This window comes from Lissotriton vulgaris, chromosome 9 (genome assembly GCF_964263255.1).
Source record: "Lissotriton vulgaris chromosome 9, aLisVul1.2, whole genome shotgun sequence".
In the NCBI taxonomy this organism is placed as follows: domain Eukaryota; kingdom Metazoa; phylum Chordata; class Amphibia; order Caudata; family Salamandridae; genus Lissotriton; species Lissotriton vulgaris.
The window spans coordinates 259,714,945-259,738,002 of record NC_141697.1 but is presented as its reverse complement, the minus strand read 5'-3'; the positions used below and the strand labels follow the sequence as shown (position 1 = coordinate 259,738,002).

General features: G+C 45.5%; 1 protein-coding gene across 4 annotated transcripts in view; it reads left to right on the top strand.

The window, feature by feature from the left end:
* RPS6KL1 (ribosomal protein S6 kinase like 1) overlaps positions 1-23,058 on the top strand; it is a 108,558-nt gene that overhangs the window by 65,418 nt on the left and 20,082 nt on the right. For 2 of the 4 annotated variants that reach the window (XM_086937504.1, XM_086937503.1), the window contains exons 8-9: positions 7,802-7,891; positions 22,633-22,715. In XM_086937504.1, coding sequence (XP_086793630.1) covers positions 7,802-7,891; positions 22,633-22,715 — 173 coding nt within the window. The remainder of the gene's footprint in view (positions 1-7,801; positions 7,892-22,632; positions 22,716-23,058) is intronic. The other 2 variants (XR_015299910.1, XM_086937505.1) reach the window with 2 other exon arrangements.

Here is a 23,058-nt window from a genome sequence, read left to right as displayed (position 1 = left end):
CAGGCTAGGGTGGTGTTTAGCTGGTCTTCTGTGACTTTGCTCCAGCTGCGGCGGGGATCTGTTGAGTGTGGTGGTGCTTGGTGGGTTTCCAGAAGGTGAAGTGGATGCAGCGTGGTTGGTCCAGTGGAGTTCGGTGGTGTGGTTGAAGGTGACATGGGAGTTTGCGGAGAAGATGGGGTCAAGCGTGTTGCAGGCGCAGTGGGTGGGCATTGTGACGAGCTGTCTGAGTCAGAGGTTGGTAATCAGGGTGGTAGAGTTGGTGTTGTTCTCGAGGTGGAAGTTCAGGTCTCCGAGGAGGATGTAATCTGTGGAGGCATGGGCGTGCGTGCTGACGAAGTCAGCGATGGAGTTGCTGAACTGAGGCCGGAGTCCGGGGGTTCTGTAGACCAGAGTTCCTCTGAGGGTGGTGTTGGGGTCAGTGTGGATCTGGAAGTGCAGGTGTTCGGCGGTGTTGAGGGTGTCGTCTGTGCTGGTCGAGACCCTGAGGGTGTTCTTGTGGATGATGGCGATTCCACCTCCTATTCCGTTGGTGCGGTCCCTGCGGGTGATCTTGTAGCCGTCCGGGATGGCTATGGTGATGTCGGGTGCCGAGGAGGCGTTCATCCAGGTCTCTGTCAGGAAGGCGACGTCTAGGGAGGATGTGTCGACCAGGTTCCAGAGTTCAATGGCATGTTTGCAGACACTGACCATTCCTTGTCACACGGCTAGATTACCCAGAATTCCTGCCAAACATAGTAGCCTCTTCTGAGACCTTCATACAGACAGCCCTGCGTCTATAGACATCCCTCCTCACACAGACAATAGCTCTTCATAGAGATGCGTATATGAGTTGTCCTGTCCTATCTGTACGTCCTGTGAAGTTTTGCCTGTTTAGAATCTGCACTGATGTAGACAAGTGTTTGACTGACAAAGTAACAGCAAAGATTGGAAAACCGATTATGACAACCTACAGCCATCACCCGGAGGCTTCTTTATCACCAACTGTGCAGAGAGGACTGATATCCCCCTCTCCTACACTTTTGCTTCTTCTATCAGGGTCACAGGTATCGTCTGCGCGCAGTCCTTAGGGCGACTTGGTAGACAGTCAGTGACAGTGTGCTAGATGATCTCTGTTGTTAAGGAAGAGATAATTTAGGTATCGCTTCATTTTACAGTTTAGCGTGGTTATCTATCCCGAGGCATTATTATTTTATTGTTTAGATGATCTCTGTTGAGCAGTCAATGGAGGCTGTGTTGTTAGCCTTGAATTGTGAGACCCTTTTGGGGGCACTTGGCACCATCAGTCTGAGTGTCTTGATTGAAAAGATTATCTTAGCACATTCTCTTGGCTCATTCCTAGCTTGGTTTTATTAATTTCTAGTTGAGTACATCTACTTCTTTTACTTCCACCTTTTAAGATTTCATGTTGTCTCATCACTTATGGGGCAGACGATTGCTCCTCTTTCATCGATCATGTTTAATGCCTACTACTCCCGGCTCAGCCCATCCAGTCATTGCTGATGACACTGAACCTGCTTTAGTTGGACTGAGGTCTGAGTTTCATTGTTTATGACCTAGAGACTGCATTCTGCAGTAGGGGATTGGATGAGTTAGAAACATCTTAAAATTATAGCCAGAACATATGGCATTTGGATGGAGAAAGAACCTCTGAAACTCCGTAGGAAGGTTCTGAGGCATGTGTGGGTGATCCTCCCACTCCAGTTGTCTGAGTTATGCGCTATGCTTCGCGTTGGACTGGTCTCTTTCTTTAGTTCTGTAGATAAATGCTGCAATTTATGAGCTTTTCAGACTATTATGCCCTAATCCATCATAGTATCCTGGTTAGTGACTTTATTTACAGTCGCCTGGCAGTTCTGTATACCTGATACCAGTTTCAAAAACAAACCTGTAGGTACCTTTTGCTCGTTTTTTTGATCTCTTAAAGACGACTAAATGTGAACCCAGTTAACTAACCCTGGGTCAACTTTTGTCTAACTTTTGTCCACAGACACCTTTTCCTCTTCTTTTAGAGCTAACACCTTGAAGCTTTGAAACACTCAGGTAGGGAGCCCTGCTTGTTTGTTTGGTCGCTGTTCTCTCCACCACTGAAATAGTTTCATGAATACTAAAGGAAATTTGTGTTCCTTTTTTCAGATTTTCTGTCTGGTCCTGATGAGAATCGAACAAAGGGTCCGGTTCGAAACGCGTCGACCTTGTTTGTTCTAGCTTGTTGTCAAAAAATTGTATATATTTGGATCTTTTTAATACTGTTTGATATTAAGCATTTTGAAAAACAGTTTTTCCTCTATATTTTTGCGATTAGTTTATGGATTAAGTCATTGACCTTTCTGCTTTTCATGTTGTCTATTGTGTTATATGTTTGGTATATTGTGAGTTGATAGGAGTGTAAGTATGTCTAGAAAATGGGTGTTGTATGAGTGAGGTTGAATATATGTCCCAATTGTCTATTGTACGGAGTGTCTGTCTTACCCTTAAAAACTCTCTATTTCTAATTGTTTCTTTACACATATATATATGAAAAGTTCTTCATTTTGGTTGTGTTTTTTCAAAAAAGATTTCGCACAAAAGAAATAAATAATGATGGATAAATTCCAATATTTGGCTAATAATTGATTGTTTGTTAGCTTTGAATATAATTTGGTTTGTTTTTGAAACTGGTCTCAGTATTGGCATTCTCTTTGTTGATTCTAGTAATAGACTCTGCTTTACTGGTGGTGAGTCAAAGCCCTTGTTTGTTGTTTTGAAAATTGAGTTCTGTATACCTGCCATAATTCTGCACACCTATCACTTTTCTACAAAATGTTGATTTGTGAACTCATGCCCCTGGGGGAGTCTGCAGGCAAATGGTGCAGCCTCATATTCCAATGCTGTGGATTGCAGAGAGGCAGGGCCTTATGCGAGGCTGAAACTCAATTCCGAATAGAAATGGGAAACCATATATTTCAGGTCATCTACTCGATTTTAGCAATAATGTGTTTCTAACTTTTCTTCAGTTTCATAAACCATGTCCTAGGGATTGTATCTTCTTGGTTCCTAGCCCTTCCTTGTGGAATTCGCATTCCAGCCCTCTCTGACTAAGCAAAGTCATATTTTTCCGCATTTCAGAGGACATCTTTTTGGCTCCTTGCCTGAGCAATAAGTAGCCATTGTGAGTAAACTGTGCATAATAAAAGCAAACACATACATACATTAGTGCCGCAGGGCAGACACTGGTGGGTATGTACCATGTCCATACTGTAGGCAGAATCTGGGCATGTCCCAATCTATTTAATTCCCCAGTGGCTTTGGAGAATTTCTGTATGGTGTCGCTCCCTGGAGGATTCTCTAGGGATGTAACATTTACTCATTCTGCTTAAGGCAGGATCTGTGGGAGTCCCATAATGTGTCGCTGTTGGGTGCAAGTTCACAGATCAGTACTTAGTGTGTCTGCGGGAGACCAACATTCTGTATTTTACATGTATGGCATCAGTAACATTTGGGTGGCCATATTGTCACTTCTGGGGACAGCCTTGGAGGATGTACAGTGTGATTTCTTTGTTGGGAGCAGACTCTCTGGATGCATGGGGCAGTAACAGAGTTGAGGTGTCAGTGGCTGTTCTGTGCGGCCGGGTTGTTGAAGCTGTCGTGAATGTCTGCGATCTTGCGACGGAAGAAGGTGGCAAGGGAGTCGCACAGGTCTTGCGATGGTGGGATGTCGTTGGTGTTGGAGTTGGGGTTGAAGAGTTCCTTCACGATGTTGAAGAGCTCTTTGCTGTTGTGCGTGTTGTTGTCGAGCCGGTCCTTGAAGGAGACCCTTTTGGTGGATCTGATGAGGTGATGGTGTCTGCGGATGGCGTTCTTGTGGACTGCGTAGCTGTCCGGTGTCTGTTTGTGGTGCCATTCCTTCTCTAGTTTTCGGCAGGTTTGCTTGGAGGCCTGGAGGGCCGTGGGGAACAATCTGGCTTTCTTGTTAGTGTGTCTGTTGGAGGGTTTCCTGATCGGGGTTACAGTGTTGGCGCAGTCGTCGATCCATCATCTGACGTTGCGGGTGGCGGTGTCAGAGTCAGTGGGGTCGGCAGGTGGGCTTCAGGCTAGGGTGGTGTTTAGCTGGTCTTCTGTGACTTTGCTCCAGCTGCGGCGGGGATCTGTTGAGTGTGGTGGTGCTTGGTGGGTTTCCAGAAGGTGAAGTGGATGCAGCGTGGTTGGTCCAGTGGAGTTCGGTGGTGTGGTTGAAGGTGACATGGGAGTTTGCGGAGAAGATGGGGTCAAGCGTGTTGCAGGCGCAGTGGGTGGGCATTGTGACGAGCTGTCTGAGTCAGAGGTTGGTAATCAGGGTGGTAGAGTTGGTGTTGTTCTCGAGGTGGAAGTTCAGGTCTCCGAGGAGGATGTAATCTGTGGAGGCATGGGCGTGCGTGCTGACGAAGTCAGCGATGGAGTTGCTGAACTGAGGCCGGAGTCCGGGGGTTCTGTAGACCAGAGTTCCTCTGAGGGTGGTGTTGGGGTCAGTGTGGATCTGGAAGTGCAGGTGTTCGGCGGTGTTGAGGGTGTCGTCTGTGCTGGTCGAGACCCTGAGGGTGTTCTTGTGGATGATGGCGATTCCACCTCCTATTCCGTTGGTGCGGTCCCTGCGGGTGATCTTGTAGCCGTCCGGGATGGCTATGGTGATGTCGGGTGCCGAGGAGGCGTTCATCCAGGTCTCTGTCAGGAAGGCGACGTCTAGGGAGGATGTGTCGACCAGGTTCCAGAGTTCAATGGCATGTTTGCAGACACTGACCATTCCTTGTCACACGGCTAGATTACCCAGAATTCCTGCCAAACATAGTAGCCTCTTCTGAGACCTTCATACAGACAGCCCTGCGTCTATAGACATCCCTCCTCACACAGACAATAGCTCTTCATAGAGATGCGTATATGAGTTGTCCTGTCCTATCTGTACGTCCTGTGAAGTTTTGCCTGTTTAGAATCTGCACTGATGTAGACAAGTGTTTGACTGACAAAGTAACAGCAAAGATTGGAAAACCGATTATGACAACCTACAGCCATCACCCGGAGGCTTCTTTATCACCAACTGTGCAGAGAGGACTGATATCCCCCTCTCCTACACTTTTGCTTCTTCTATCAGGGTCACAGGTATCGTCTGCGCGCAGTCCTTAGGGCGACTTGGTAGACAGTCAGTGACAGTGTGCTATATGATCTCTGTTGTTAAGGAAGAGATAATTTAGGTATCGCTTCATTTTACAGTTTAGCGTGGTTATCTATCCCGAGGCATTATTATTTTATTGTTTAGATGATCTCTGTTGAGCAGTCAATGGAGGCTGTGTTGTTAGCCTTGAATTGTGAGACCCTTTTGGGGGCACTTGGCACCATCAGTCTGAGTGTCTTGATTGAAAAGATTATCTTAGCACATTCTCTTGGCTCATTCCTAGCTTGGTTTTATTAATTTCTAGTTGAGTACATCTACTTCTTTTACTTCCACCTTTTAAGATTTCATGTTGTCTCATCACTTATGGGGCAGACGATTGCTCCTCTTTCATCGATCATGTTTAATGCCTACTACTCCCGGCTCAGCCCATCCAGTCATTGCTGATGACACTGAACCTGCTTTAGTTGGACTGAGGTCTGAGTTTCATTGTTTATGACCTAGAGACTGCATTCTGCAGTAGGGGATTGGATGAGTTAGAAACATCTTAAAATTATAGCCAGAACATATGGCATTTGGATGGAGAAAGAACCTCTGAAACTCCTTAGGAAGGTTCTGAGGCAGAATCTGGGCATGTCCCAATCTATTTAATTCCCCAGTGGCTTTGGAGAATTTCTGTATGGTGTCGCTCCCTGGAGGATTCTCTAGGGATGTAACATTTACTCATTCTGCTTAAGGCAGGATCTGTGGGAGTCCCATAATGTGTCGCTGTTGGGTGCAAGTTCACAGATCAGTACTTAGTGTGACTGCGGGAGACCAACATTCTGTATTTTACATGTATGGCATCAGTAACATTTGGGTGGCCATATTGTCACTTCTGGGACAGCCTTGGAGGATGTACAGTGTGATTTCTTTGTTGGGAGCAGACTCTCTGGATGCATGGGGCAGTAACAGAGTTGAGCAGTGGAGAAGCAGAGGTACATCCAGTAACACTTATGGTGCAGGCTTTGGAGATGATCCCTGTACGATCTCATCTGGGACAGAATCAGGGGCATATCCTGCATGGTCTCTAGGTAGTCCTCGATATGTGCCACATAGTGTCACTGCCTCTGCATAGCGGTGTTGTCAATAAAGACTTGGGGGATGTATCGCACGTGTCAATTTTAGGGAGATTAATATAATTATGTAATATTTAGGGTCTTATTGCGAGTGTCCTCTGAATTTTAATGGGACTGGTGACAACAGTTTACATCCCCAGCATATTTATGAATTTTCAACTTTCAGCTGGAGTTTTTGGCTCCTCAGAGCAGCTGAAAACACTGGTTGAAAATGTGTCCCACAATGAGGAATCGCTGTGGGTATCTGTCCCAGAATAGTTGATTACCCTAGTAATTCCTCATTTCTTAATGGGCCCTCCTTGGTGCAACTGGGGATATACAATTGGGCATCCAGTAGTGTCATTGCCGGAGTGTACTCTCTGCAACTACATTATATTGACCATGCTGGAAGGCCCTTGGAGATGGGTCAAGGAGTGCCACCGCTGGGGCTGATTTTCTTTTTTTATATGCCATAAAGAGTAACATGAGTGGACACGCTGGATGTGTGCACCATAGTAATCCTACTGTAGAGCTGTCTCTGGTGATGCATCACTTCATTGTGGATTGAGCTCTGTGTAGGGAAGATGGATTTCCTACTCTCTAACTGCGGTGGATTTCTGCTACAGCTGGGAGATTTTACGTTTAGGCAGGACGAGGTGTCTGTGTGGTGTAACTGGGAGTTCCCACCTCTACTGATGGCCTGTGAAGGTTCTGAATGGGAGAACATGTCGAGAGTTGGAGGAAGTAGTTGAGGAAGTAGTTGTGAGATGCGCTGTCCACAGATGCAATACATATGTGGCAAGTTATGTTTGAGTCGAGGATAATGCCTTGGCTTCTCACTGTGCCAAAAGGTTGTGTCTTCTCATACTATATTATTAGTTTTCTAATAGTGGGTATAAGTGATTGAATGGATGAGTAACTGCACTTGTAAAGCATGCTGTACGTCTGAGTAAATGATCTCCAAGTGTTAGAAAATCCCCAATCACTTACTAATATAGTATGCGATCCATTAGAAGGACATCCAAGCCTCATAACAATGCAACTCAAGTGATCTAACATAGAACATAGCTCTCCTGTCACAATATCCATATTTCTAGAGCCTCCTAAGGATGAGGTGAACCAAGACTTTCCAGGAGCAGAATACAAGGAGTGGCATAATGTTGAAGGGGCCTCTGAAAAGTACTTATTCATGCTTTGTGTCAGATAAGTTCTGTTTGGGGATGTGCCATGTAATTGTGTATTTATATGGCAATGGGCACATTCTGTATAATGTAACTTGTGTTATAACTGCACGTGGAGGTTTACTATGTTGTATTGAGGGATGGAGTTCCTGGCACACTGCATTTTCTGGGATGCAGCATTTGTTCCCACCTAGAATTTTCTGCCCTTGTTGAACGTTGTTTTCTGTAAGTTGACTTTAACTTACATCTGTCTATCTTCTCTCCCTTTTTAACGTCCCTATCATCTCCCATCCAACTCTGTCTCCCTCCCTTTCTATCCATAAACTCTCCCCCATTGGTCTTTTCATCTTTCTTTCCTTGACTCTTCATGTCTTTCTCGGTCCCTCCTTCTTTCTTCATATTAGGTCACATTTGTCTCACTTACTTTGGTCAGTGGCCCGAGGTGGAACCGCAGTTCAGCAGCCGAGCTTTGGAAGAGCTGTACGCAGCCCCAGGTAAGAACAACGCCAGCATCCTTCTGTCCATTGTACTGAGTAAAACCGTCTCGCTCTCTTCTCTTCACACGTCACTAGATGAGGATCCCACACCCAGCACACTGCACTGTTCAATATTAGGGGCCTCATGTAGAGTTTGGAAGGAACTCAAAATCCTCCTATTTCGTTTTCACCTTGTGAAAAGCAACCACAATATAGTTCCTTAAAGTTGAGGAAATCCAGACAGTCAAGCGTATTTCAGACACTGTAGAATTTTTTTGTTTGCTCCAAACTCAAAATGATGCCCTTTGTGCTATCATCTATACACAACCCGGGTAGAGCACCACCACTTCTTGTCGCTGAAGCACAGAAGCCCTTCCCAAGTGTCCATTACCCAGTGTAGCCAGTGTTCTTAATACTTACCAGTCTGGCCAAGCCAGTGAACGTGTATTGTATTGTATTGTTATTTATATAGCGCGATTGCTGCCCAATGGCTTGTGGCTCCAACCTGGTATTCTTGAATGATTTGGTATACTAAGTGTTTTATATGGCAAAATGCTACTGTGATATCCCTCATATAATGTCCTATTCAACTCGCCTTCACAAAGAGCAGCCCTTGTCCCTCATACAGTGTGGCCAAGCCAAAGTGCCCAATACACTTTATCACCAGTCTCTTGCATAAAGCCTCTCTTTCCCAAGTGATCCATACACTGTACAGTACTTCCCAAGCGCCCATTGTAGGAAGTCGGCTCTTTATATAGTGGTACAAAATAAGGTACACTGTGTACAGAGTCCAGGCAAACCCCAATTGGTTGACAGAGGCACAAATTATGACCAAAATGCTATATTTTGTGGTAGTGTGGGCGAGCAGTTAGGCTCATCAGAGGATAGTGCTAAGCATTTATTGCAAACACAAAGCAGTAAATGAGATGCATACTCAATAAAGAAATCCAACACCATTTTATGAAAATAGCACAGATTTTTATATAAGAGTTTAGATACTAAGATCATTGGAATCAGGTAAGTACTTTTAGAGTTATTAATTTTTACAGGTGTCAAAAGTTCGCTCTTGGTAGATTTCTGGAGCGGTAATGTTATCTTATGAGGGAAAAACATACACTGCATTCGAGCACTTATTATCGACTTCCGGGACCCTTCTCCTGGACGTAAGGTGAGTAGGGGGCAAGGTCAAAGCCAACACTAAGTGGTCACATTGGGTGGCACTATGGTGTATGGGTGCAGAGGTGTGTTTCAGATTCTGGTGCCCCATTCTCTTCAACAGAGAACTGTCTGTTTTTAAAGTGGCTGCAAGTAGGGACTGAGGGGCCAATAGGGGCGAGCCCACAGGGAATGAATGAATGAATTATATTTTTATTTGTGTGATTAATAAAAACCAATACAAAAAGAGAACAATCAATATAAAAGAGATATTTTAAAATTAAATAAAATAATATGTATATAGGAGATAAGCATAAAACCATCCTTTGATATTTTTTACATTTTTGAAAGTGCAGTCAATTTTGTTCCTTTGTCTACATCTAGTGGTGGTCAGATTACATAGGGCCTTCTTCCGGATAACTGTCATGTTGTACTGTCGTTGATTTGTCCATTAGAGCTAGTCGAGCATGGTAGATGAATTTGGCGAAGTTGGCCATATGCTTCACCGTATCCAATAAGTATAGCTGAAGGACTGCCTCCTTTGTCGTCCGCAATCCCAGTTGGAGTAGGATGGGCTTTAGATGAATTCTCTGCAATCGCAGGTCTTATTTTGTTTTAGGGAAAGCACATGCAATCTAGCTGCAAGAATCCTTTGTAGGGCTTGCCTACCCAAAGGCTGTACAAGATGTGGTTTATGGGCATGTAAGATGTAAGGAGAGCTGTGGGTCTCATGGAAGCCTTTGGCTGTCAAAGCTTCAATGTCCAGTTTTCGAGAACAAGATCTTACTTCCTTTTTTATTGCAGTTTTAATGGTTGTATATTTAATTATATTAGTATCCCAGTTCTCTGTAGCTAGATTCAAAAGATCTTTGGCTGAAGCCAGGCCCGCTGACCACGGTTTACCCGGGTTTTTAAATATTTTATTTATAACAGACTTCATTGAGTTCTCTGGTGCTAAAGTGGTTAAGTAAAAGTATTTTGCCAAACTTGCCAGCTCTTCCAAAGATTGCCTGTTAAGGTTGAATTCCAAGCGAATTAAAGTGTTCCTTGTGCATGACGGAAGGCAAAATAGCTTTTTATAAGCTGCACAGTTGATTTTTTCAAGGCCTTGCGCCAATTTGCCTGGGAACGCCTGTATGGCATAGTTGAGGGAAGGTAGTCATTTTGCCATCAGAACACGTTGGATGGCCGTAGTGGTTGGACTTTCCAAAGTGGCATTGAGTTTGCAGATGCATAAGTAACCATTTAGCCTTTCTGCTGGAGCTTGAGTCGATGGACCTGTTGCCATCCTGTTTCACTAAGCCATACACCGAGATAATTATACGATTGTGTGCTGGATAATACTCATGATCCCAGTCTCCATTTTATTAGTTTCTTTTTCAGGTAACGGCCAAAAATCACTATCTTAGATTTCGTTTGATTTGCAACCAGCTTATTTTTGGCATTGTACTCTTCTAGGGCTGTTAATCCTTTTTGAAGGCCAACTTTGGGGTGGTCCAAAAGGATCAGGTCGTCAGCATACTGAATCAATTGGATTCTAATTCCCCCAATCCTTGGAGTTGCCAGGGTTGCTCCATTCAATGCATTGCCCAGATCTGCTGTATATAAATTAAAAAGGAGCGGGGCAAGGACACAGCCCTGCTTTAGCCCGTGGTCTGTGTTGATTTTTTCTGTGGCTGATTCACACGAGAGTTTCACTCTTACCCACGTTTTAGTATACAGTGATCTGATGGCTTGTAATAGTTTTGGGCAGATATTCCAGCAGGCCAGTTTCTTCCAAAGAATGTTTCGGTCTACCTCACCAAAGGCTGCTGTGTAATCGATAAAGCAGGCAAAGAGCAGTTGATCGTCCCGAGCCTTTGATTGGTGTACTAAATATGACAGGGCTATGATGCTATTTAAGGTAGAGCCTCCTGAACGGAACCCTGTCTGATAAAAAGGAAGCAAATTCTCCTTGCTGACCCAGTCTGCTAATTCCATAAGAAGAGTGCTTGCATAAGCCTTGCCCTCCACATCGAGTAAGGCAATCATACGGTAGTTCTTAGGGTCTGAGCTTGGCCCTTTTTTATAGATTGGATATAATAGGGATCCCCTCCAAGAGTCTAGGACGTCCGCCAGGAGCCTTCACTCCGCATATAGCTGACCCTAGTTCTCAGCCCAAAAATTGATGTCCTCCCTAAAAAGGGAGCCAGGCAGACCATTTGGTCCCGGGGCCCCATTATGGCATATTTTTTTTCAAAATTGCTCTTAGTACCTTTCTTTCAGCAAAGGTGGTGTTCGCTACGAAGGCATTGGGCTCAGTCGATTCTTCCTGTATGTATTTGAGCTTATATAGCGCACAGCTACCCACAAAGGGTTTCCCGGCGCTAGCTTAGGGAACCCGTCCTGGTATTCCCCTGTGAGATAACCCCGGCAGGGTATCCACAAGGTGAAAGCCAGGCATCCCGCCGCGAGGGGCCGTTGTGGAGATTAAGCAAGCTATTGCCCAGAGTCGCAGAGTGTGAACCCGTGAGTCGAGAAGGCACCGGAGCGAGAATTATCGAGTCCGTGGAATTTTTGAGCCCAAGACCCGCCGAGGCGGGGAATTGAACCCTGGTCCAGGGCCGATCTCAGCTTCCGGGTCTGCCTCCTCTGAATATTCTTCAAAAAGTGCTCTTTTGGTTGAGTTTTTCTTTGAATCGCTGGTATAGAGAGTTTTTACATGAGCTGACTTTGTGCTTGCATCCAGTGGGTTCTATCTATTTGAAGTTCCGTGGGTTACCTTATTTATATATTGCCAAAACTCTTGGGTCTTACTGGGGGCAAGCAGCCCGAAGATCTTCAACCATTTTTGCTCTGTTACTTCACGTTTCACTTGCCAGACCACTGTCGCATGAATCTTTGCCGCTTCTTTTAGTTCATTTTTTGCAGTTAGTGATCTGGTTGCTCGATAGACTCTACGTTTAGAGTTAAGTTCTTTTGAGCATTTCTTAATTGCTGGTTGGAATCCCAGTTTGTAAGTGGAGTTAGCATAAGATCTTCGATTGTCGCTCGCTCAAATTTGGTGAGCTAAGTCATATGCGTGTGAGCTCCATTCTCCAATTCTGCCTTGGTCGTTGCAGCCGGTCTGCCAGCCTTTCCAGGTTGATTTCCATGAGACAAACTTATGGGTCGGCAACGGTCCGCATTAGATTCTTCTAAGGAGTTTGTGTAACTCATCTCCCCTTGTAGCTCCAATGCAATAGAGAGTATGCCGTGTTTTCACATTAATGGACGGCTCTAATGTAAGGACATCGTGGTCACTTTCAGTCCAGGGATGAACATTATAATGTGACATGGAATTTTGTAAACGTTCACTTAGAAGAATGTAGTCAATTGTTGTCTGGTTGTTATAGGTTGAGGGCATCAATGCTGTGGGGTTGTTTTTTGTATTTAGACAGTGTGTTGTTGCCAATTTATAGACCCGCATTAGGGCATTGCATCTTCTGGTACTTCCATTATGATGGTTTTCGTCAATTGTTTGCCCTAAGTCGTGCATGTTGAAATCGCCCAAAATACCGTACTAACGGAGATTCAATCTCATTTAATAGATGGCTCAGTTTGTCATTTGAGTCCGGCCCATGGCGGTTATAATAAACGTTAATGAGAAGTATTGAAGTCGGGCCATCAATCGAAATAAGGCCTTTCAAAATTCCGGCCAAGAACATGTCTGAGGTGTTCTGTATTGTTAAAAAGTTAAGTTTCAATGCATGCTTGACATAAGTTGAAATACCCCCTGACGGTCTCCCGAAAATGTTGGCCTTCTTTGCAGGTTTAAAATATTCGGCGTAATTCTCTATAGGTGTGGAAGCAGTAGCCCATGTTTCCTGTACACAGATTATATCCGCTCACGCCAGAAGTGCAACTGCTCCTGGGCTTTGCAAAACTTTGTTTCCCAGCAACATTCCAAGACAATACATTGATGGCTTGGTTATTCACAGAGGAGCTATTTGTTGGTGCTGGATGGTTGCCTGACACGTGGCCGATCTTAATATTACTCATAGTAGAGCTATTATGCTGGGTGTAGTCCGTGATAATCTTTATTGGTTTCAAATGGTTGCTAGAGTAATAGCCAGTGTTAATATTAGGAAGAAGAATTTAAGGCCTGGGGGAGCCAAGATCAGTCTTTGCTACTCCCTCCCATAATTCAACAGGAGCGGTTGCCTCCTTCTGTTTGTTTGGAAATTTGGATTAGATTGCTACTCAGCTGCATTGCTTGTGTACCACCTGTGTAAAATGGACTCGTGGCAGGTGAAGTTAGGTAATTGATGTTCTTACTTTTCTGTCCCTTCAAATCTTCATCCCCCTGTTGGTAATTTGGCCCTTTGTTTTTCAGGATCTCTGGATATTTTGTGGGAAGGGGAAACTTGATTTTTTATGCCCCAATTGTCCAGTTGTGTTTTATATCCTTTCAATGCCTTTGCCATAGTCAGGTTAGAGAAGGTTATCTCGGTCGTTTCGTTTTGTTCGCTGGGCCCTGGACCCGAGAAAGCCACCCTCTCAATGTCTGTTGATTTTATATTCTCCAGGCCTGGAATGCTTTCGCAGAGTTTCAAGAGGTTCCCTCTATTGAGGATGTCCCAGCTCCCTTGCGAAATGTATTCAGGATATAGCAATACTTTAGAGTTTTCAAGGTCGCGTGCAGACGACTGGAAGGGATTAAGTGCATTGGAAGGGGCCATAGGTGTTTCGAGTTGCACACCTAGGTTCCCTGCGGAGTTATCGCGTTGGGCGTAGAAGATCTTTCAGTCGAAACTTTAATAGAGTTTGCATTTAAAAGGCATGAGAGGCTCTTAGGAGATATTGCAGTAGTGGCAATTCCATTTATTTGTTTATCTCTATATTGATCTGTAGTGGTTTGATCACTGCCCTGCTGATTCTCACTCCTACTATCTTTATTGGGCTGATTTGCTGGTGGAAACCAATGCTCAATTTTCCCTTTTATGTAACTTTTTTCGTTTTTTGTTTTATTTAACTTTTTCAGTTTTTTCTTATTTTTCCTTGATACAGTTTCTGACACTAAGGGAGAGGGTTCGTCCAGTTTGCCAGGACTTTTATTGATTGCTTGGCAAAGTTGTGGTATTGTCTGTTAATTTGAATTTAGAGCCAATATATTGGGGCTCAAAGGGCCTTTGAAATCCTTACTCTCGTTGCTGGGGGTGTCCTGAGTTTTCACTGTGCCATCCTGGTTGCCCAGTGAGCATTGATGTGAGTCCAGAATAGAGTGAGAGTCAATTATTTTATTGGCTGGATCTCCCTTTAGCCTTGAAGGTGAGTGCGTGGCTATTGTCATATTTTTCTCTTTGTGTATGAATTTTGCATTTACTCTCTGTATTGGATTTTGAGGAGAGGAGCTTATTGTGTTGCTCATCCTTCTATTTGCCTCAAGCTTAAGGTCCGTGACTAATGTGCTCATTATCTCCGGGAGTTTTCCCAGAGACTGCAGTATCGTAGAGCACCCGCAGTCATTAGGTTTTATCATTACCTTTGTATCCGCCTGTGCTCCACGTATCAAGGAGTTTAAGTGTTCCAATTTTAGATCCACTCCGGCAATCAGGCTTGCTACGGATTGCAGTATGTTTATTTGAATATCTAGTTTATCCGCATGCATTATTGCTGCATTTCCCATTGAAATCAGGGCCTCATTGATTAGTGCAAGATGGTTTTCTATCCTTTGTGGTGCCAAAGTGGCTTCCAAGTTTGTTTTGTGGAAGGTGAACGGCAGAGGTTCGTTTGCGTTTGTTAAACTTTGATCCTGATCCAGATCTGAATCAGTACTTTTTTTTGGTAGGAGGGCCACGTCGTCATCCTCCAGTTTGTTGGGCACAAACGGAGCAGTCAAAGATCCCAGCTGGGGTTCCAAGAGTACGCAATTATCCTTGATGTTCACGGTATGTTCTACTACGGTGTAAAATTCCTTGTTTATTTCACTCCCCTAAAAAGCAGAAGTAAGTTGCACCTCTGGGAAATCATTAGGCGAATTTATAGGCCCCAATGTATTGATTCCTGAATAATTAGCTCTGGACTGGTTATAGTCGATTAAGTGTTCTTCAGCTTGTATTTTGTTGCCCTTCACAATCAAAACTTTTGCCGAGAGGGGAACAGCCGATAACATTTTTTGATTCAAAGGTTCAGATTTAGCAGTGCATGGTGGTTTGTTAACGTTAGATCCATAGGTGTCGGCCTAGTTGCATCGGAATATATGTCAATTGGTTTTCCATAGACAATGGATTTACCTTGTTTTGGGCATTTTTTTAAGTAATTCCTGTTATCATTATTGCCATTGGGACTGTTGCTGCTGGAAGCGCTGATACTGTTACTATTTGAGTTCCTATTTTGGTTGCTATTGTCCGTTTCAACATGAATACTCAGGTTTCCTGTTATACATGTGGCCCCTTTTATAATTGTGGTTGTATTTTTGATTTCCGTCCCAGGAACTAACCTGGAAACTGGGGGGGAATTTATTAGCTCTTCTCCCAATTGTTTCCCATCCTGTGGGGTCCTGTCCTGTGTGGTCGTTTTGTGCCTTGTGTTGTCTTTACCCACTGGGTATAGCATCTTCGATTTTTGTTGTCTTGCGGACTTATGAGGGCGATGATTGGGCTGAGATTGAATAAGTCCCGAGTTCCTTGTCCGCATGTTTGTTCTGCGCAATGGATGTCAAGCAAGTGCATAGGCTTTAAGCTTGAAAAGGGTGCAAAGTCTGAATTTGGCGACAGTAATTGTAGTATATGCAGGTCCTGTCCAATATAGGGGAGCATAAAAGAACAAGCGACCGGTGGCGAATTGCTAATGAGGCTGTTGTCCCACAATGGGGAAGAAATAGTTTAATAAAGGCAACAGAGATTTGGAGGTTATAATAGCGGTGAGGTTTTTTACAGGCACGACTCAAATCAACAGAGGAATCCGCATAGATACTTGAAACAATTTCCCCCGACTCACCCCTTGTCTCTGGGGCTCCAACCTCTCGCCCTTCCCTCCAACCTGACCAAACTCTGAACTGGCTCCAGTCACAGACGGTTTGAAGATGATGCAAAGAGGTCCTGCAGCTTGAAAAAAAAGAATGAGGATGGTGCAAGGATTCCAGCCCCAGCCCCAGCCAAAAACAAATACTCCACCGATGCTGCTCTACTGCCCCTCCGTCACTCCTTCACCGAGAGAGCCAATGGACCGCCCCTCCATATGCGGTAATGGGCTCGATCTCAGGCAGTTCCCGGTTGCACTACGAGACGCCCAGCTCCCTCCGCCGCACCACAGTGCTCAGATAAACCCGCGCTGTGAAGCTGCGGGATGGCGGTCTGTGGTTCTCCGCCGCGTTCAGGGTGTCCTGGGTGTCGCAGGGCTCCACGATGAAGCTCAGCCTGGCCAAGCCGCGTTTTCAGTTGCCTGACCCAGCCGCGTTTCAGTGGCCTGGCCTCCCAAAAACTCGCTGACTCCTCACCGAATCAAGGCACTCCCCAGCGGGCACTCCAGCAGGCACTCCAGCGATCGGGCGGGCCGGCGATCAGTTGGTCGGGCGGTCTGCTGGGCTTGCTCTGCTCTGCTCTGCTCTGCTCGTACTGCTCGCTCACCACTAGTCGAGATAGAAAGAGCACAAAGGTCCAAATAGAAAGAGCCCACAGGGGGCTTAGTCCTCGAGATGCTCAGACACGTAGGGACACAGTTGGTCCTCTTCTCCTCAGGCTGTGGGTCTCGAGTGCAGTGGTGTTTTTAGGAGTCGGGTTTGTGCTGCAGGAGACACTCGCGGTTGAGGGGGCTTGCACAGAGAGGCTACAGGTGGTCACTGGTAGTCCAGTGTAGGCAAACCCAAGGGTGGGCTCAGCCTTTGAGGGTCTCAGGACCCCGTTGGCACAGTCCCCTCCCTCAGACTCTGGTTTTGGTGCGCAGGTACAGAGGTACTTTGAGGTGTTGAGTGACTGCGGTCGGAGGCTCCCTCAGTCAGATGGGCCACTCTCGAAGTGGGTCTCGCTGTCCCTGAAGACCCTCAATGTTCAGGTCACTCTTCCTTGGTGTTTGTGTCTGGGCTGGACTCAACAAGCCTCAGTTGTTGCAAGGGGTCTGGTTCCCCAGGTATTAGTACTGAACAGTTCTGGTCGGTCCTGGCATCCCCACACTTGGATGGAGGACGGATGTGACCTGTGGGAACACGGCAACCCCTTCCAGGGCGGCTGCAGTGTTGGTAGTCCCGGTAGGCAACAGGAAGGTGAATCGGACCCTGTTTCTTTGGTGCCTGCGGCTGCAGGGGAGTAGCTCCTCTACTCCAAGGGATTTCCCTGGCGATTTTCGAAGCACTGGCAGCCCTCTGGGTTTCTTGGGGTCTGCACAGCGCAGAACGAGTCAGTTTCTCCAAAAGGGCCAGGAGCAGCAGGTAGGCTGGAAGGGTTGGCACCAAGTCGGTACTGGCTCCTCTGTTTCCGTGTCAGCAATCTTCTTTGTTCACTCCTTCTTTGTGTCCATCAACTATGTAGTCCTGACACCAGGGGTTTCTACTAAATACTGTATTTAGGGGCGTTACAGGGAGTGTCAGGTAGTAGCCAGTGGACTACTCATCTTTAGGGTGACTACAAACACATAGCCCTGACCCAAAGGACCTAATTCCACCAAAAATCAAGATGGTGAAATTGTCCTAGTCATGTTCACTTTAGGTAGCTCTCCTAAGGGATGGTACTAGCCTGAGGGTTAACACACTTCCTGGCTAGCTAATTTCCCCCCCTATCCTGGTGCCAATTGCGCCCTGGGCAGGGGGTGACCATTCCCTTGTCTGAGAAAAGCTAGGGTTGCTTATCAAAGGCGATGGCTGCCTTTGAAGCCTCTTGCCTTGATATGCTGATTACTATTCATCCTGCATGGAGGAGGTGCTAACATCTGCCACAGCAGGCATTGTTTTCGACCTCCTAGAGCGTGGACTCTCACCTACAGGGGTTCAGAAATGTGTTTGTGGTGGCGGACTTGACAGGACCAGTCAGCCAATGCACTAGAGGTCAGTAGGTGTTCAGGGGTTAAATCTAAGGTACCCTCTGGGTGCAGGTACTTATAAATCCATCACTGATATCAGTGTGGATGTATTAATACGAGGTGTTTGATACCACAAGCTATAGGTTTCAGTGAAGCCATTATGTAACTGGGAAACTCGTTTTGACCAGTGCCCAGTACATACCTGACATTTGTACTGCCAGTAATTGAACCTGCCAGCACAGAGGCATATCTACTCATGCAGCTATGTCCTCATATGTTAAATAATGCACCCTGCCTTAGGGCTGTAAGGCCTGCTGTAGTGGTGACGTGCAAATATTACATGCAGTGTTCAGGGACACGGCACACAGGGTGTGTGCCATGTTGTGTTTTTACTTTTTAGAGAACCTTGTCACTCAGCTTGCATTGGCAGTCTGCCTGCGTTTGGTACGGTGTCCCGTTGAGTGGCACATGATATGCTGCAGCTCTAAAGGACCCAGTTTAGTACCCATGCCCTTGGCAGCAGGGGTACCACTTACTAGGGACTTGCAGATGTACTAAAGACCTGGCCAGTCAGGCCCAATTTACCAGTTACCTTGTTTTTGGGAAAGACCACTGGTACTGGAGACCTGGTTAGCAGGAACCCACTGCATTCAAGTCAAAGTTGCATCAAATACCAAGCAAAAAGTGGGCGTGACTCCTGCAACAAAAACCTAGTTTCCTACACCCAGCCAGCGATGCAGACCTTTCCAAGTGTCACATTATGCGAACCTTCTCAATGGTGCCTTGCATAGTGATGCCTTGGTCAGGGGCACCTTAGAATAGTACAGCCATGCCGAAGTTTCCTGTACTGTCATGCACTCCTGTCAAGTGACTAATTCAACTGTGGTAGAAGAGGTGGCGTTTCCACCTCCCTTTACTCCCACCGTCTGCCTACCTGTACAACCGAGGGGAGTTTTGGCTGCTGGGGCGCGGAGGATAAGGGGGAGAATACTGTCACTCCCAGAGGAAGAAGAGAGAAAGGGGAGGAGGAAGAGGAATTTAGTTTAGTCTGGTTAACCAGCTGTATCTCTAAATCCTATTGGGTGTTTTATGAGTATGGGTGACCGCATGTCCCCCTCTCTCAAAAACATAGACTGCAGCTCTGTTTTCTCATTTTGGCTAGAACTTTGAGGTTGATTAAATCATTATCCAAGTTTGTTCTAAAAGACAGGTATTGTATTGTCTTAAAATATTTATTAACGTACATTCAGGTACAAATTACTATTAATCTCAAGGCTACTTTTTCCCACTGATTACTCTCCTGATGAATATCTTCCGGGTGACGGGCTGGATCCAGAAATATGTTCCCTAGCAGTAGCTCCTGCACCACCAGGTGGCATCATGCAACTTCAGCTGAGACTTTTTTGGATGTTTTTCAGCACATGATAGCTCTCCTTATTGTCGCACTGGCACTATTCCTCCACAACTGATAGTAACTTGGTCAAATGTTTCCTCCTTAGGTTTCAGTGGTCAAGTACGGTTGAAGGTTCCATAAGATGTCCTTATTGGATCAGCTCTACATGAACTACATGTTTGGTGCCTTGGATCCGACCACGCCTGCTTGGCCTTTTAGTCTTATTCTTGTTCTTCAATGCACCCGAAGGCCATTGGGGAGCTGGAGATCAAGCTATTTCTGGCCATTTGGAGACTTGCTGCCATTCCCCAATTTTAGGCTCTTCTTTGTCGTGGGAACCTGTTATTTCCTTATAAAAATGAAACTGGTGTTTTATCCACACTCGTGTGCTGATCCATCTGAAGGACAGACCTTTCGGGAGTCCATGTTGTTTATTTTTCAAGATGGCTCTGCTGTCCTCTGGGCAACTCGTCAAGGGTGGGCTCGTTCCTGTGGGTTTAGGGGTTTAGCTGGCTGCAAACTCACCAGCCTCTGTAACTCCACATACTTTGGCCATGGTGCTGTCTACAAGGAAGCCCCTACCTTCTCCATTCGTGACCTTTGAGATGCTTGAAATCCTTGTGGCCACATAAAAGCGTATTTTTCTTTTGATGACGTCTCCTTGGCAGAATTTGCCCTAGGGCGCAGAGATTCGCCGGGGTGCAGAACATTTCAGATCAGATTCTGATCCCCTAGGAATGCTCAATCAAGGTTCTTGGCACAGACAGGTAGAAAACATACAGGCTGATCACTTTCTCCCGCATTTCAATACAGATGTTGTCCTCTCCTTAGATCTACAAAATGCATTGGCCTGGACATATCTTCGGAAGGAGACATTCCTTACTCCCAGGCCCTCCTTTAGAAAAATTCTATTTACCTCAGTGGTACGTAACACAGCAGAAGCACTGGAGTTATCCTTGCCCACAGTTGTAACATAGTCTGATATCTAACTAAAATTATCCACTTATCTTCAGTTGTTTCAGAAGCTGAACTGCCTTTCAATGTGGTGCTCTTGAAATGTGTTCTAGCTGCCTAGTAGAAACCCTGTTAAAGGCCTGGCACAGCGCCCGAATCCCTGTGCCTTCTAACTAACACTATTGCATATAATCCTTCACTAGACAGTCTGATGGTTCACGTCTAATCTTCCCAAAAAATCTAAATGTTTGACTCTATAGCCAGAAAAGGTTTTGCTTTAGGCAGCCTAGCCCTGCACACTGGCAACAGCACGTGTCCTTTTGGCTAATGCCCACACCTTGTGCGGATTGGCAAAAATGTTTGTGATCAGCCTTCGTGAACACTTGAAAGACCCTTTTATGCACTCGATTCGGGATGGTTTGGGCACCTCCAGAGAGATCTTGTAGTGCGGTCTAGATTCAGCTGACATGGTGGCCTGTCCATGGCCCTAGCAGTGGCCTTGTGCTGACACAGCTGATGCGGGCCATTAATTTCTTGAAATATGTAAAGGCATCCTTTATGGGGACATGCCCTTTGAGGACAAGTGACCCTTCTTAAGGAAGGCCGACATCTCCCTGGAATGCTTTAATGACAGTTTGACTTTAGTGTACTTTCTGGGCCTAGCCTGCACAGAAAATCAATTCCACCAATAGCACAGTCGAAACCAGAGCTTCTCTATAGGACAACTTTTCCAGCAAGTCCTGCCCTTCTGTAACAGCTATAACAGTCCTTTAGGGCAAACGAGGGCCTAACAGATTCCAGCAGCAGAATCTGTAATCTCCACCATCTGCTGGTTCGGAACTTCTCAGCCTGATCATCCGTACCACCAGTGTATGATGGGTAGAGAGTCTTCTAGTTCACCACCACGTAGGATACGATTCATTGCTGGGTGTGCCAGGGGGAACACAAACGGATTGAGGGGTAAGAGGAAATAGTCCCACTCCGACCTCCTACACAAGTATCTGAAACACAACCTAGAAGATGGACTTTACATTTCTGATAGCTGTCAGTACATGTGGGGGAAGCACACTTGTATTAAAACTTCCTTCACACACAGCAAGCTGTGTCATGCTTCATCATAGGGCTGCTAACACACCTCTGCACAGACCAACGCAGGAGGTGGAGCAATAGGGAGGGGGAAGACAATACAACACACAATTGACAATGATGTGGGATCACAGGTGAAACTATGTGCAGAAAACGTGATTAAAACTGGTTTCAGGGAGTCCCTATTATAATTTTAATACTGGGTACCCTGTCCAGAGTAAAATATGATCACAACAGGACAAGTGGATGATGGACTGGGGAGCTTATAATGATACGTCAGTCCCTCCACTCTGCAAAACCTTCGACATATTTCAGCCGGCCAAATGTGCTACTCCGGCTTTCATCAGGACTCACACCAATATGATCCCCAGGGTGCTAACCCTACCTCCTTATGATCCAGGGGTGAAGGATAGTCATTTCTCTGCTCATCAAGTAAAAGGACCACAGAAGACCAAACAGAATGGCTGAACAGCTCTTTGTTGGAATTGCACGCTAAGAGCAATACTGTGACCTAGCTCTGTCTCATGTTGTTACCCGTAACCTAAAGATTTGTTGTTTGAGGCGGCTACTTGGTCATCCTTGCTTACTTTTGTAAAGCACCGGTGCCATAGAGCTCAGGCACGAAGAGATGCATACCTTGACAGAGTTGTGTTGCTTGACTTTCTATGTTCTATCTGCTCTACTCAATCCTATATCCTAGAGGGAATTGCTTTTGGACTCTAGAAGTTCAGGTATAGGTATCCATGAGAAGAAAAAGTTACTTGCCATTAATAACAATATTACTGGTAGAAATATCCTTAGCGAAGGCAAGTAGCTTGTTTGATTGTTCTACATTAGGTTCTTCAGCTTAATAATCTATAAAAGGGTATCGATGCTCGATAAATTGTAATGCATGCTGCTCATTGAAGGCAACGTGTCTGTGGTTGAGTCTATTACCAAACTTCTTGATTTTCTAGTACATGGAGTAGCCTTGCTTTGCTGTTAAACGGCCAACTAGACGAAGAGAGTATTAAAGAATTAGGTTCGACCCATGTGGTTTAAACATATGCTATGCTCATGAAGAGCATTCCACTGCTGGCGGGCAGCTTGCCCTAGTATGACTTCACTCATTCTGCTGTGTCTCACAGAGTGTGATTGGTTCTGCCTAGGATCGCTCCCAACAGTTGTTCCACCTAAACCCAGTTGTTCTTGTCCACAGAGGTGCGTGGGATCACAGAAGTGACGGAGGCCTGTGATTGGTGGAGCTTTGGGGCACTGCTGTACGAGTTACTCACTGGAATGGTAAGTGAAGCTCGCTTCTTTAACTTAAATTCAGTTGACACAGAGATCTAACATCCAACTGCCAACATATCCTTTCTGCTTTTTGAAGCCAGGGGTTGTCCACTAGAATTGTCTCTCTGAATTCATAAAAACAAAAGTGCCCAGCATTTTCTGGGCCAGGAAACTGACTCTAAAGAGGTGTGGCACTTGTTTGCTCTACGTGAGGGGAGGGTTTAGCAGCAGCTAGGTCCATTTAAAAGTATTCCATCTTAAAGTTCTTGAAATCATTTTTTAGATTTCATTCCAAAGCTAATGTTCCTGCTAGTTTTGGTATGCAGTGGTTTTCAGTCTCAGAGCTGGAATG